The sequence below is a fragment of the Octopus bimaculoides genome, chromosome 20 (assembly GCF_046866305.1).
Source record: "Octopus bimaculoides isolate indiv1 chromosome 20, ASM4686630v1, whole genome shotgun sequence".
NCBI lineage: Eukaryota > Metazoa > Mollusca > Cephalopoda > Octopoda > Octopodidae > Octopus > Octopus bimaculoides.
The window spans coordinates 10,157,430-10,171,461 of record NC_142947.1 but is presented as its reverse complement, the minus strand read 5'-3'; the positions used below and the strand labels follow the sequence as shown (position 1 = coordinate 10,171,461).

The following is a 14,032-nucleotide window of genomic DNA, read 5'->3' as shown; positions in this document are numbered from 1 at the left end:
ATGTATACACACACATAAAAGCCTGCTTGGTAACCAGGGCCTTCCTTGCCAAAATATGAAGATTCATGCTTCTTTCACAGGAATGATACAACAAACGGTTTCCCTTCACCTAATGCCTGCTCATTTACAGTTTACTTTGCTAATCTTCTGCTCTGTTGAGCTTAGCCTAGAGACACTGGATCCATTTGACATTTAAGTCAGGTGAATGGTTCATATGACATCGAGTCATGTTCATTCACCAGTAGACCTTTGTGATACATGTCTGGTGGCCAATCTTCCTGCAAGTTTTGAATTCCCTAACCTCAGAACCATAATTAAGGATAGATAAAAAAAGAAGGATGTTCATTTGAGAACAGATTACACTATATTCTTGTAGCTCTGAAGAACCCAACGTCCTTTGTCCAATAGCTTTTGTGTTATAGTTTTGAAGCACCAGATTTTGAAGTAGATCTCAATTGTGGTTCTCTTAGGACCCAAACTTGGAATGTGCAGAAGTTCATTAAAGCATTACAGTTTTGGTTTCAAGGTGTAACTGTTGTAACTTTGACAAAGTACACATCAATTCTGCAGTGCTCCCCCTGTTTATAGCTTGGAACTGTACAACATTATGCCATGTATTTAGATGAAGGTAGACGAAACCATTAAACTGTATAACATTATTGTGCCTGTTTAGAGACAGGCTGGAACATGCGAAAGTTAATTATTGCAGTGATGTTAACATCACAACACCAGTGAAGGGATAAGAACTAATTACTATTTGAGTCGTTACTCTTTTAATTTATTAATCCAACACACTGTGCTGATTGAAGCAAACCTATAAGTACTATATCAGTCCACTAGAAATAACAGTCAAATCTTCCTCAAATTATACCTTACTGACTTTGGAAAAAAGAAAATCCAAAGATTATATATAATGTATCCACAATGTATCCCTAGATAAATATGATTGGATTGGATGGTCATGGTTGAAACAACTTTGATTGTAGTTTTTCTTAATCAAACCTGACCTAGAGCTGAACAGTAACAGTAGAAGACACTTGCCCAAGGTGTCATGCAGTGGGACTGAACCCGGAACCATGTGGTTGGGAAGCCAGCTTCTTACCATGCAGCCACACTTGCGCTCTGTTTAAAAAAATTATTTTTGTTTTAAATCTGATAATATTTCTTTATCACATGCTGTGGAGGTGCAATGGCCCAGTGGTTAAGGCAGCGGACTCGCGGTCATAGGATCGCGGTTTCGATTCCCAGACCGGGCGTTGTGAGTGTTTCTTGAGCGAAAACACCTAAAGTTCCATGAGGCTCCGGCAGGGGATGGTGGCGAACCCTGCTGTACTCTTCCACCACAACTTTCTCTCACTCTTTCTTCCTGTTTCTGTTGTGCCTGTAATTCAAAGGGTCAGCCTTGTTACACTCTGTGTCTCACTGAATATCCCCGAGTACTACATTAAGGGTACACGTGTCTGTGGAGTGCTCGGCCACTTGCACGTTAATTTCACGAGCAGGCTGTTCCGTTGATCGGATCAACTGGAACCCTCGACGTTGTAAGCGACAGAGTGCCAACAACATCACATGCTATCACTGATCACAGCTGAACTTTATTAGTTTCTTGATTAACCCAATAAGAAAGTTTTCACGTCAGTGGTTCTCAACCAGCGTCCATATGACTCCCTGGGAGTTCATATAAGATTTTGGTGCTCAGATTTAAGTGCAGTAAATCAGTAATACTTTTACAATATTCAAAATATTTTAACAATTTTTCTTTTTATACAATTCCTAATAATATCTAATTATGAAGATATAATAGGATTCTTTAAGCATCAAATAGTTATAAAGGTTCATCCAAGTAAAACAGGAATCAAAGTCTATAAGTTTTTAAAAAATGGTTGAGAACCACTGCTTTATACAATCACTTGACCTGCTGGAAATAGCATCCAGCTTTGATCCTTAGCAACAGTATCAATAACTACTATAATTACATAATTATATTTCATGTCACCTTCACACTTTTGAAACTTTATTGTCTAGTTTTTTCTTTTCTTTTTTGTTATTTCTTGTTTTTTTTCTCAACCAATTTTTGTTAGTCATATTTCTGGCTTTGCTTTGTGCTATTTCCAAAAATATTTTAATCAGTGATTATTGAATAGTGGCTGAGAGAGTTAAAGAGACCAAAAAGTTGGAAGTTTCATGGTTCTAAATTCATCTTCTGAGAGCAAGAAGTTTAATGCTAATTATGTATAGTTATGTAAAATAATTTCTATTTCTATCTATCTATGTTTATATACATATATATATATATATATATATATATATATATATATATATATGTATGCATATATGTATGTATGTATATATATATATTGATCAGTAAAAGTTAATCTTTACACATCTATTTCGGGGATAACGTTCAACATCAAAAACTCAAGATAAGATATTTTTGAGGCTATTAACCACATCTTAGGAGATTAGAAAAAAAAAATAATAATATTTAGTATTTACACCATCTCTGCTCGATGTAAATATTTATAAAGATGAAGTTAATAGTCTGAAAAATTATAATCTTATTAAATAGCAACTCATCTCACGTTTAGATATTTAAATATATATAAAAAATAATGTTAGGGGTGGGTGGGGGTTCAGCATTTTTTTGAAATAGTTAATAGAAAAAGTATGGGAGATGAGAAAGTAAGTATTGGTTATGTTTTACTGTCAGGTTTAATAGTTAGTTAGCCTTTTGACTGGAATATTGCCCTTTACTCCTTGGTGAACTAATCCTAAAGACAAGGAGTAGAAATACTTTCCAAACCAAGTAGCATACTCTCCACCTCTTCTCTTCTCCATTTCCCCTTTCTCTCCTTACCCCTCCTCCTCCTCATTATCATCATCATCATGGATTGGATGAGACCATTTCAATCTGTGTGTGTGTGTGTGTGTCCTCCCCCAACCGTTTGACAACTGATGTTGGTTTGTTTACATTCCTCTAACTTAGCAGATTAGCTAAAAAGACTAATAGAATAAGTACCAGACTTAAAAACCATGTACTGGGTCAATTTATTTGACTAAACCATTGAAGACCTTGCTCCAGCATGACTGCAGTCCAATCACTGAAACCAGTAAAAGAAAATATTCTTTTTATTCTTTTCATCTATTTTAGTCATTTGTATTCGACCATGCTGGAGCATAGATAATAACTGATAATTTCTTCTGCTGGCTGCAGTCCAATGACTGAAACCAGTAAAAGAAAATATTCTTTTTATTTTTTTCATTTGTTTTAGTCATTTGTCTGTGACCATGCTGGAGCATAGATAATAATTGATAATCTTTTCTGCTTTCCATGGGAAAAGATACACACACTCGTACACAATGAAAAAAAAAAAGCAAGAAGAAAATAAAAAGATTTATGAGATGAAAAATGTTTATCCAACAATAGTTTCCGATTAGTATTATTGGGAGCCTCCCGCAACTCCTTATAATTTTGATTGTGTCTGACACAGTGTTTTATGCCTGCCCCTTTGGGGAAGTCATACAACTGACTTCTGTTAAAACACAGGTGGAAAATGAGATTTTGTAATTCAGTGGCTTACCTTGAGGGGCAGACAGACGGACCGACGGACAAGTTCTTACTGTTCTGTTGTATCTGACTTTGGGCCAATCACTCAACTTGATGTCAATATGGAAATGTGCAGAAAATAATGGTAAAAAGTGGTGGGGGGGGGGGAGAAAAGAGAGTGTAGTGTGAGAATGTTTTAGTTAAAAAAAAAAAAAAAGAGAGACGGTGCCAGTTCTAGGATTAAGGATTGAGAACAATGCCGTTGTTTCTATTATCATCATGGAAGCAAAGTACAACCGAAATATCACAGAATATTCTACAGAATTTATTGATTTATCATTAGCCCTCTTTTTGGTGTGTATTTAGAGAGCATTCACAGAAAATTGCATCACAGTTTCCCCCCCCCCCCTCCTCCCCTTCACTCATACATAACATACATACACACTCTTTCACCCTTTCTCTCTCACTTCACTTTCTCTCTCTCTCTCTCTCTCTCTCTCTCTCTCTCTCCTCTCACACAGGCACACTTTTTTTTTACCTCTCCTCCCTTTTCTCTTCTCATCCTTCCACCACATTGCATCATCTCCATCACCGTTTCGCCCATCTCTCTCTTTCTCTTTCTCCTCTCTCTTCTCTCTTTCTGTCACCCTTCCTTACTATTGCACCCCTTCTCTCTCTTTCTCTCTCTCTCTCTCTCTCTCTCACGCACATACACACACAGAGATTCTTAGCAGATCCCTATGGTATTGGTGCTTGATTCAGAAAGATGTAGCTGTGCGAACTAACTGATATTAATGGTTAACATACACTAGAGAGCCCTGAGCAAATGCTTCACCTGTGTGCACTCACACACACACACACAGAGGAACAAAACAGTCTATGATTTCTATTGTATAACTATAATAAAGAAATGGCCTTCAAAAATATTAAAAACGTTCCTTAAAAATGAAAATTTTAGCACTAAAGAAGAAAACTCATTTCAAAATAAGCTTTTAAGAAAAAAATTCATGTAAAATATTAAGAAAAGTAAAGAAATAAAAAACTAATTATTTTAACCAATTTTTAATCTCTTTGTTCTTCGTGGTTTTATTATTTCTTTATATTTTTCATTTTTATGTTTTTGCATTTTCTCATTATTCTTAATTATATTAAAGGCAATAAAAGATTGTTAAAACAGTATGGCACCTAAATTAAACGTAACACTTATTTGTTTTGCTTTGTTTTGTTTCTTTTTTGTCAGTAATTGGTTTGTTCTTGGTTGATTAGATGCTGAGTTCAAATCTCACAACAGTTGCTTTAATTTGGAATCACAGTTTTGTCTTACATCCATTTCAAGATCAATAAATTAAATAGTAGTCCGTATTAGTAGATTGGGTGAAATTGTTAAAGCACAAGACAAAATGCTTTACAGTTATCTATTGTGGATCTTTCCATTGAGAGCTCAAATTCAGCCCCACTTCATGGCACCTTGGGCAAGTGTCTTTTAATATAACCTCAAGCTAACCAAATTTGGTAGATGGAAACTGAAAGAAGCTCATCGTATATATATATATATACATATATATATAATTTTTTTTTACTTATTTAGTCCCTCGAAGCGTGAGGCATTACTACACAGTTAATGCCCTTTATATAAATTATATATATTTATGGAAAAAAATGATGAATTTTTTTTCATTATGAGGTTTTTTTTTCACGCTGACTACTTGATAAATTCTTATAAAGATTTTATCCTATATTATATTATATATATATATATATATATATATATATATATATATATATATATATGTATGTATGTATGTACCTAGGCACATGTCTTTGTGTCTGTCCCCGCATCACTGCTTGACAATGGGTGTTGGTGTGTTTACATCCCTGTAACTTAGCAGTTCGGCAAAAGAGACTGATAGAATAAGTACTAGGCTTAAAAATAATAAGCTCTGGGGTCAAATTGTTCATCTAAAATCCTTAAAGGTAGTGCTCCAGCATGGCTGCAGTCAAATGACTGAGGCAAAGAAAAGAATGAAAGAACCTCTATACATGCACACGTGTGCATGCATGCGCTTACATACAATATGCGGCCCATCTAATGTTTAAGACATCATAGCTGGGTGTTGGTTGCTATAGCTGCATTGCTTGACATCTAATTTACTTTTGCTGCAGTTTATTCTCAAGTAAGAGTTTAGTTGTGTCCCTCAAGACAAAAATGGACACTTTACTAAAGAAGGTGTGCGTGCGTGCATGCGTATGTATGTGTGTGTGTGTGTGTGTAAGTGGGGAATGGGTTAGTGAAATGATTAATCCACATTTCATTCCAGTATCGCTAATACTGCCAGACATAACTAATGTATCTGTTACAGAACTGTAATGACAAAATAATGATGACGAAATACTACTAAAGTGTTAAATATATTTTTAACCATGTGATCTCACATGATAGCCATAAGTACTTCTCTTCAGAACAGAATAAAACTTTATGTCTTTGTGTATTTTTGTTGTGTGTGTGTGCTTTGTGTCATTTCTTTAGTTTCATTACTGCCTTTTGTCTAGTTCCACGCCGACTAATGTTTTCCAGAAACTTGTTTAACCCGACATTGTTTTCTCGTCGCTTTATTTTTATGCGAAAATAATGCCTCTAGTGTCACTTGGCTGCCTCATCTTCTTTCTTTGCTTATCAACCACTTAACATTCATAATTACTAATGGTATTAGCTACGTTGACAGTGCATTCAATTCAAATGGTCTATTAGAGAAGTTGATTCCTCCCTGTGTTGTTTACTGCTATCAAAGGTAGAAGGCTGAAATCTTGCCATCGCAGTCTGGATAAGATAGAAACATGTTCAGAGTTGTCTCCCTTACTTGCTCTCAAATTAAATTATTAACTATTGGTGTTTTTTCTACAGTTAGTGGTCTGCTAGACCCCATACTTAGTATTAGTTTTTTAAAATATATAAATGTAGGGAGAGGCATGGCTGGGTGGTTAGGAAGCTTGCTATGCAATGTGGTTTCAGGTTCAGTCCCACTGCTCTATACCATTGGCAGGTGTCATCTTTTATTGCCAAGTGCCCTGTGAGTTTGATAGATGGAAACTGTGTAGAAGGGTATTGTGAAAGGCCTGGTTGGAGGCCCAACCTTCTGAGTTCTTTTACAGAGCTTAGAAAAACTGAAGGACCACTGCAATAAGAGGGAAATATGTTGAATAAAATCATAATTAATGTATCCTCTTGTATTTTCCTTTACCCAAAGACAGGAAAAATTTTCAGCACCCCCTCATATGTGTGTGTGTGTGTGTGTGTGTGTATCCCCTACTACCATTTGATAACTGGTGTTGGTTTATTTATGTCCTTCTAACTTAGTAGTTCAGTAGAAGGGATCAGTTGACTATGTACCAGACCTATACAAAACTTAGGCACCAGAGTTGATTTGTTTGACTTAAACCAATGATGGCTGTGCCCCAGCATGACCACAACTCACTGACTGAAACAAATAAAAAATTAAAGATATCTGAGTTGATATAACTATAAGTTTTCAAATTTACTAAACTCATTGTTGGAGGTGCAACCCTTTTTTTAATATCTACAATGTTCCGTTTGGTTTTCTTTTGCTACTTTCAATCGCCATTGGCTCGCTTGTTCTTGAATTTCTATATAGCACTACACTGGATTCAATCTAAAATTCTTTATCCTTAAACTCATGATAACTCTCACCCACTTGTATTACATTCATGAATAAGACACCCAATTACAATCAGAGTTGAAACTTAATAGAGATGCACTGTACATGTAAAATATTTTTTTTTAATATTTCATTTCCAAAGATGAGGTGAACAGTAAGATTATAACTCTTCATAATTCTAAAGAATTATAATCTTACTAGTTTTAGTTAGCTTTTTATCGATCTCTCATTAAATATGTTAGCTTTAATTCAGCTAACGTGTTAATCAGTTAAGATACAGTTGTGTTTGAATAAATAATACTGTGTTTATGGTGTCTATATCCAGCTTGTTTGAACGATAAAAGTTAAAAATATTCTTCGTCAGTGCTGCAACTTTCTGAGACAAAAGACTTGCTCAAGTACTGCCTTATTTCCTTGTACAAAGCTGAAAGCTCTCTTTCTGTTTAATCATAATACCTGTCAGCTTTGAATAGGTATGAAATACTGCCATTATGTGTGTGTAGAATAAGTAAGTATTGTGATTAAACCCAAAGGAAGCCTTGAACTTTTAAGAGGAATTTTAAGTAAGTTAAAAGAGCAAGGCTTTGTTTGCAGCAATTTGCATCATGTAAGACAGTCATCATCATCATACTTTACACTTCTCTCTCTTGCATGGATCAGATGATATTTGTGGGAGCAGAATTTATATGGCTGCATGCTCTTTCTGTTGCTAACTGTCACCTATTTCAAAAGCAAGGTAATATTTTCCTCCCTGGTCCAAATACCTTTTCACAGAAGACTAGAAAGAAATATCACTGTATGATGGGGAAGTATTTTTTACAATTAGCACATGATGACAAAACAAGGAGACACACACTTATAAAGAAAGCCATTTTTTTTTTATTTTTAGTTTCCTTCTATCCATATTTCCCCATATGGATTTAGTCATCTTAGAACTATAGAAGAGGATATTTGCTCAAGGTGCCAAGCAGTGGGACTGAATAAGCCAGAAACATGTTCACAGTTGTCTCCCATATTTGCTCTCAAATTAAAATATTTGGAGGCACAGGCGTAGCTGTGTGATAAGAAGCTTGCTTCCCAACCACATGGTCTTGGGTTCAGTCTTGCTATGTGGCACCTTGGGCGAATGTCTTCTACTATAGCCTCAGGCTGACAAAAGCCTTGTGAGTGGATTTGGTAGATGGAAACTGAAAGAAGCCTATCATATATATATGTGTGTGTGTGTGTCTTTGTGTCTGTATTTGTCACCCCATCACCGCTTGACAACCAGTGTTGGTGTGTTTATGTCCCCATAGCAGCAGTTCAGCAAAGAGACTGATAGAATAAGTACTAGGCTTAAAATAATAAGTCCTGGGGTCGATTTGTTCGACTAAAACCCTGTGTTTGCACATTTCAGGGCCATGCACTAATACAGCAAATCCTTGTAATCTCTCTCTCCCCCTCCCCCTCTCTCCCCCTCCCCCTCTCTCCCCCTTCCCCTCTCTCCCTCACAGTAATTTGTTGAGTCACTTTTATTATACCAACAAGATGGATTTGAACTTAGTACATTCAGAGTTGAAGCTAAAAACTACATAACTTTTAGTCTCTTGGCTTCCTTATCGTTTGATAATGTGTATAGTGATGGTGTTGATAATGATACTGATGCTAGCAGTGGATGATGTTGGTGGCGCTAGTTGTAGTGATAAGTGATGCTGATACTCATAGTGGTAGTGGTGATGTTGATGATGGAACTACCAATTTTATAATACAACAATGTCACACTTAGAATGTCACAAACAAGTGTTTATTATACAAAGTTGTTTTTTTTTTTGTCTTTTCTTTCTTTGTTTTTATACTAAATATTGTTTTCTCATCCTGTCTTTGGAAAAAGTCAGTCTTTTTATTTTCTCTTTCTCCCATCATTATTTTCTGAACTACCAGCTGATATCCTATTAACGAAGTATCTATTAATCTTCTGTTGATTCATACCAAAGCCATATTCCATTTCATTTCATTTCTCAGTCGTTAGCTGGTAACCTATGTGATTACTTCTGCCACACTCATCATATGAAAAACAGTAGCAACAACAATAATGATAATAACATATGATATTTGATACTGTTGCCATATCACACTTGTGTGTTAGTAATAAACGGACAGCAACAATACCAGCAACTTTATCGGTTTTCAAAAAGTTGTTGTTTAATATCAGTTCAGCCTCCATTGACCTGAGATCAAAGACATTCCAGTCATGAATGTCCTGTCTTTTTGTTCAGGCTCATGTAAAATACACCATTTTGAGTGTGGCCGTTGCCAGTATCGCCTGACTGGCCTTCGTGCGGGTGGCACGTAAAAGCACCCACTACACTCTCAGAGTGGTTGGCGTTAGGAAGGGCATCCAGCTGTAGAAACTCTGCCAAATCAGATTGGAGCCTGGTGTAGCCTTCTGAACCAGAAGGCTACACCAGGCTCCAATCTAATTTCAAAAAAAAAAAAAAAAAAGTGCTGCTGGGACCATCCAAAGACAACCCATGTGTTGCAGCAAAACAAACAGAACACTAGAAGAAAATATTATAAAAATATAGTAAATGTTGATGATGAATATGATGCTGATGATGATGATGATGAGGATTGTTGTTTTCTTTTTCTTCCGCAGAGATTACCATGTGAAGAAACCTCCATTGTAGAATGCAGCAGTACGACCCCGAGAGATGTATGTGAAGAGCCTGTACAGAATCAGAACTCATCAGTTTCTGATACCACAACTTTGGTAAGTTTTACCATTTACAGTAGTGGTTGTCAACCCCTTTTTTTTATTTTATTTATGGACCTCTTTGGTTACCATTTTATTCTGATGGACCCCCTCCTCCCCTAGCCATCTGATGTTTATTTATTAGCATTTAAACTGACCATGACCTGCCAAAATATTCTACCTGTTTAACGTCCAAATCAGCCAGTTCCAGCCTTTCACGCCTACCCTATAAAGGTATTCTATGAATGAACAATCACATCATCAAAATCTTGAAGCGGCAAGATAATGCATGATTAATTCAAGACAATTTGAATAAATAAGCATTAAATTTTGGCAGAATAATCCGAATACTAAAGGATTAAAAAGTAATTTTATAGATATTTCTTTCAAAATTCCTACACCGTTTTTCACACTTCCACTTGTGTGAATTTCTAATAACACTTTTTGAAAGAATATGTTTCAGTGGCTGGAAGCATATTTTATTTCTTTATTGCCCACAGGGGGCTAAACTTAGAGGGGACAAACAAGGACAGACAAAGGGATTAAGTTGATTACATTGACCCCAGTGCGTAACTGGTACTTATTTAATCGACCCCGAAAGATTGAAAGGCAAAGTTGACCTTAGCAGAATTTGAACTCAGAACGTAAAGACAGATGAAATACCGCTAAGCATTTCACCCGGCACCCTAACATATGTAAAATCTCAGAGAATGAAACCTAGCTGTTTCTTGCAATAAATACATCTAATGCAAAAAATTTTCATGAGCCCTTAAAATATTACTGTGAATCCCTAATTTACTACTTTGCTTGTGAGGACCCCCCAAAATCTTATACAGATCCCTGATCTACAGCATTGAGGCGTTCAGCTATATCATACTCATTCGTAGTTGAGTGAACTGGAGTGAAGGGAAATGAAACGTTTTGCTTAAGAACCCAACACACTGTTTGCTCCAGGTATTGAAGCTGCAACATCCCAACCATTAAGCCACAAACCTTCATCAAACAAATTACCTTTTGTGGTATTCTGCTTGAGTTGCACAGATATCTGCTTGTCACACTCACCATCACAATTGCAATAAACCAGTGACTTACCCATTGGAAATTTATTGCCAACAATGAATTTATAGATGTAAAAAGATATAAAAGTAAATTTGTCTGAAATTGGTTTTGCTCTATTGTTGTTGTTGCTGTTGCTGTTGTTGTTGCTGCTGTTGTTGTTGCTGAGGTACTGAGCAGTCAAAATTGTAAGCATGCCAGGCAAAATGCTTAGCAGCATTTCGTTTGTTCTTTACATTCACTCAAATTGAATAATTCCCTTGCTGGTTTATAATTTCATATTGTTTCTTCTTCATTTGCAGGACTCTTGCGAAACTGAAAACCAAGTCAGTGACCAGGCTGAGATTGACTCTGGCTCAAATCGAAGAAGTCCTTTGAAAAACATGCGTTATGATTCTGCTGAGAAACTTTCATCTAAAATCACATATGAAAAGTCACCAGATTCCATGTATCCTTCATACAAAGACAGAATGAATGTGAAGAACTCAAACAATGAACCAGAATCGGGTCTAGCTGCTCTAGACCGCATTGAGGCTAATACTCTTCGAGAACTAGAAGATCTCGGTCGATACCCTAGTTCCACGTCGTCTTCTACCAAAAACTGTAGTTTTTCTACTGCTGATATTTCTCGAAAACCGCTGCAACCCCATTCTAACCCCTCGTGTAGTGACCAGACTGACCCAGACATTGAAATTATTGACATCAAGCAGTCTGATTCACCGTTTCGGTGTAATGTGCCTCGCCGAAATAACAGAGATAAGGACCGAGCATATAAATCTGTCATTGAGAACCCTCGGACTTACGACAGAAGTAATAGTGGTAATAGTAGTAGTAGTATGATTGTTGAGAGTTCGCAGCCAGAAAATACAGATGTCATTGAATGTACAAATATTGTCCCCAAAAAAGAATATGACTATCATCAGGTAAGTTGCTCTTTCCCCAAAAACCCTCTGATCAGTGGCATTCGGCCCATGCTGCCTGACCAAAGTGTTGACAACAGCACTTCACAAGTTCACATTATCATCGACGATGATGACACGATTCAACCTGACCACCGCTCCCCACAAAGCGACTCTCATTTACACAACCAACGATCCATCGAAGCAACAAGCCATCCTCATGAAACCTTTGTGCGGACTCACTATGGTCAGACAGTTAAAATAAAAGACTCTGAAGATGCCATTTCATCCAACGTTGATCAACACCATTTATTTAATTTGGACAACCGGCAGCAGCCAGTGACCAGGATTATACCTGCTGACGGCCATGCTGGTGGATTACATAAAGATGTCAACATTCCAGTTGCTATAGATAGTTTACTAGGGACCAACAATCCTTCGGCTACCTTGCTGAGCCAACCCAGTTATGTGGACATCAGCCAGCTCAGCAAACGAAAGCTTGAGCTTTCTCCACCAAACCAACAGCCCTCCCAGAAAAAGGTCTGTGATGAAGCAAATGTTTCTGTAAACATTTCCAACTCACCAAAAGTGATGGAAGGGACCTTCCATATAAAAAATCCAAATATCACCCCTGTGTCTGGCTTTTCTCAGCGCGTGTCTTGTAATATGAACTCGGACAATTCTAGTGAGTTAAGTTTAGTCACCAAATTTGAGTTCAAAATTGGCATGGACAATAAACTTGTCTCCAAGGCAGGTCTTGTTGGTGACCACAACTTGGTGGCTATTGCGGATGACAGTCAGAGTGGTGTAGCTTCGACATGCCGCATCGAAGAAGTAGTCCCAACAGCCGAACCCAGTGTGGTCCCTTCATCAGCGGACGTACGAGTTGAGGCAGATACAACGGTGTCAGAGCATCAGCTGTCACTTTCTAAACCTCATGCTGCATCTACGTTAGAGTCTATGATATCACAGAGTTGCCGTCCAATGGATACTTCTGACGTACAACAAATTGTTGGCTCAACTGGCATCGACAAAGCGATGCCTTCATTTGTAGGTAATTCTCATCCAAACACAATAATAAAACCACCACCACATCTAACCACCTTGTCTCCATCACCTCCCATATTTACACATCCCTCCGTTAGAACACAACACAATGAAACCACTGTACAAAACTCACCCACAAACAACACTAACAACACAAACACAACAGCCAACAATAACAACAACAATAACAATAACGATAGCTCCACCACATCTCACAGGTCACAAGTAGTAGAAGGAGCTTCTACTACAAGTTCCGTAGTGGTGGCCATGCCAGATTCTCATAGTGCATCGTCAACAAACTCTAGTAATGACTGGAAGCATGATCTCATTGTTGATGCACCAATGGAATCTGGCGATCAGCAGGTACACGTGAAGCTGGAGAAATCCGAGCCAGACACTAAACACACTATCAAAGAAGAGAATGATCTTTCTTGTGCTAACCCTGATACCAACAGTTCTTCAGACACATACACTGACTCACAGACACAGTATGCATGCATTTCATCTGGTGTGACAACGGCAACGGCTTCCGCAGAGAGAGAGAACGACCGACCTCCTGATGATAAGCACGCTTTTCTCGATGACACAAAGTCTGAAAGTCAATCAACTGCATCTTTACCTATACTGGAACAAGATGTTTCCCGAGACCCTTCAAATTTAGGTAAGTGTTTCATTTGTTTCTGTAGGTGTTTTTTTTTTTTGTTTTTTTTTTTTTCTCATATTTTCTGTTCTGACAATATGGGTTTACAAACTCTTACATTTGCATGAATTATCGGAGTATCTCCAAATAAGGTCTTCAGGTTTGTTTATTTTATTTTATTATTTTTTTTTTTTAACTCTGCCATTTTCTATGTTGTCCCCTGAACTGGAGTTGTTTGTTCAAACTCAGCATTCAATGGCCCTTGCTCTTCTTTTTGTCTGTCTGCCCATCTGCTTTTTTCTCTCTCTCTCTCTCTCTCTCTGTCACCCATTTTATTGAAGCAATAAACAAACATATTGCAGTTATTTCTACAGCACTCTTGTTTCATGTCCTTTTATAACTTCCTGCAATTGTCTTTGTTGACGGAAATATCCGATG

At 37.1% G+C, this 14,032-nt stretch overlaps 1 protein-coding gene across 19 annotated transcripts in view; it reads left to right on the top strand.

Annotated features, from left to right (window-relative positions):
• The window catches only part of LOC106875384 (uncharacterized), a 425,794-nt gene that overhangs the window by 347,480 nt on the left and 64,282 nt on the right, over positions 1–14,032 (top strand). For all 19 annotated transcript variants that reach the window (XM_089338012.1, XM_089338010.1, XM_089338016.1 and 16 more), the window contains 2 exons: positions 9,857–9,970; positions 11,311–13,615. In XM_089338012.1, the coding sequence (XP_089194138.1) occupies positions 11,392–13,615 (2,224 nt within the window). In that variant the 5' untranslated portion in view covers positions 9,857–9,970; positions 11,311–11,391. The remainder of the gene's footprint in view (positions 1–9,856; positions 9,971–11,310; positions 13,616–14,032) is intronic.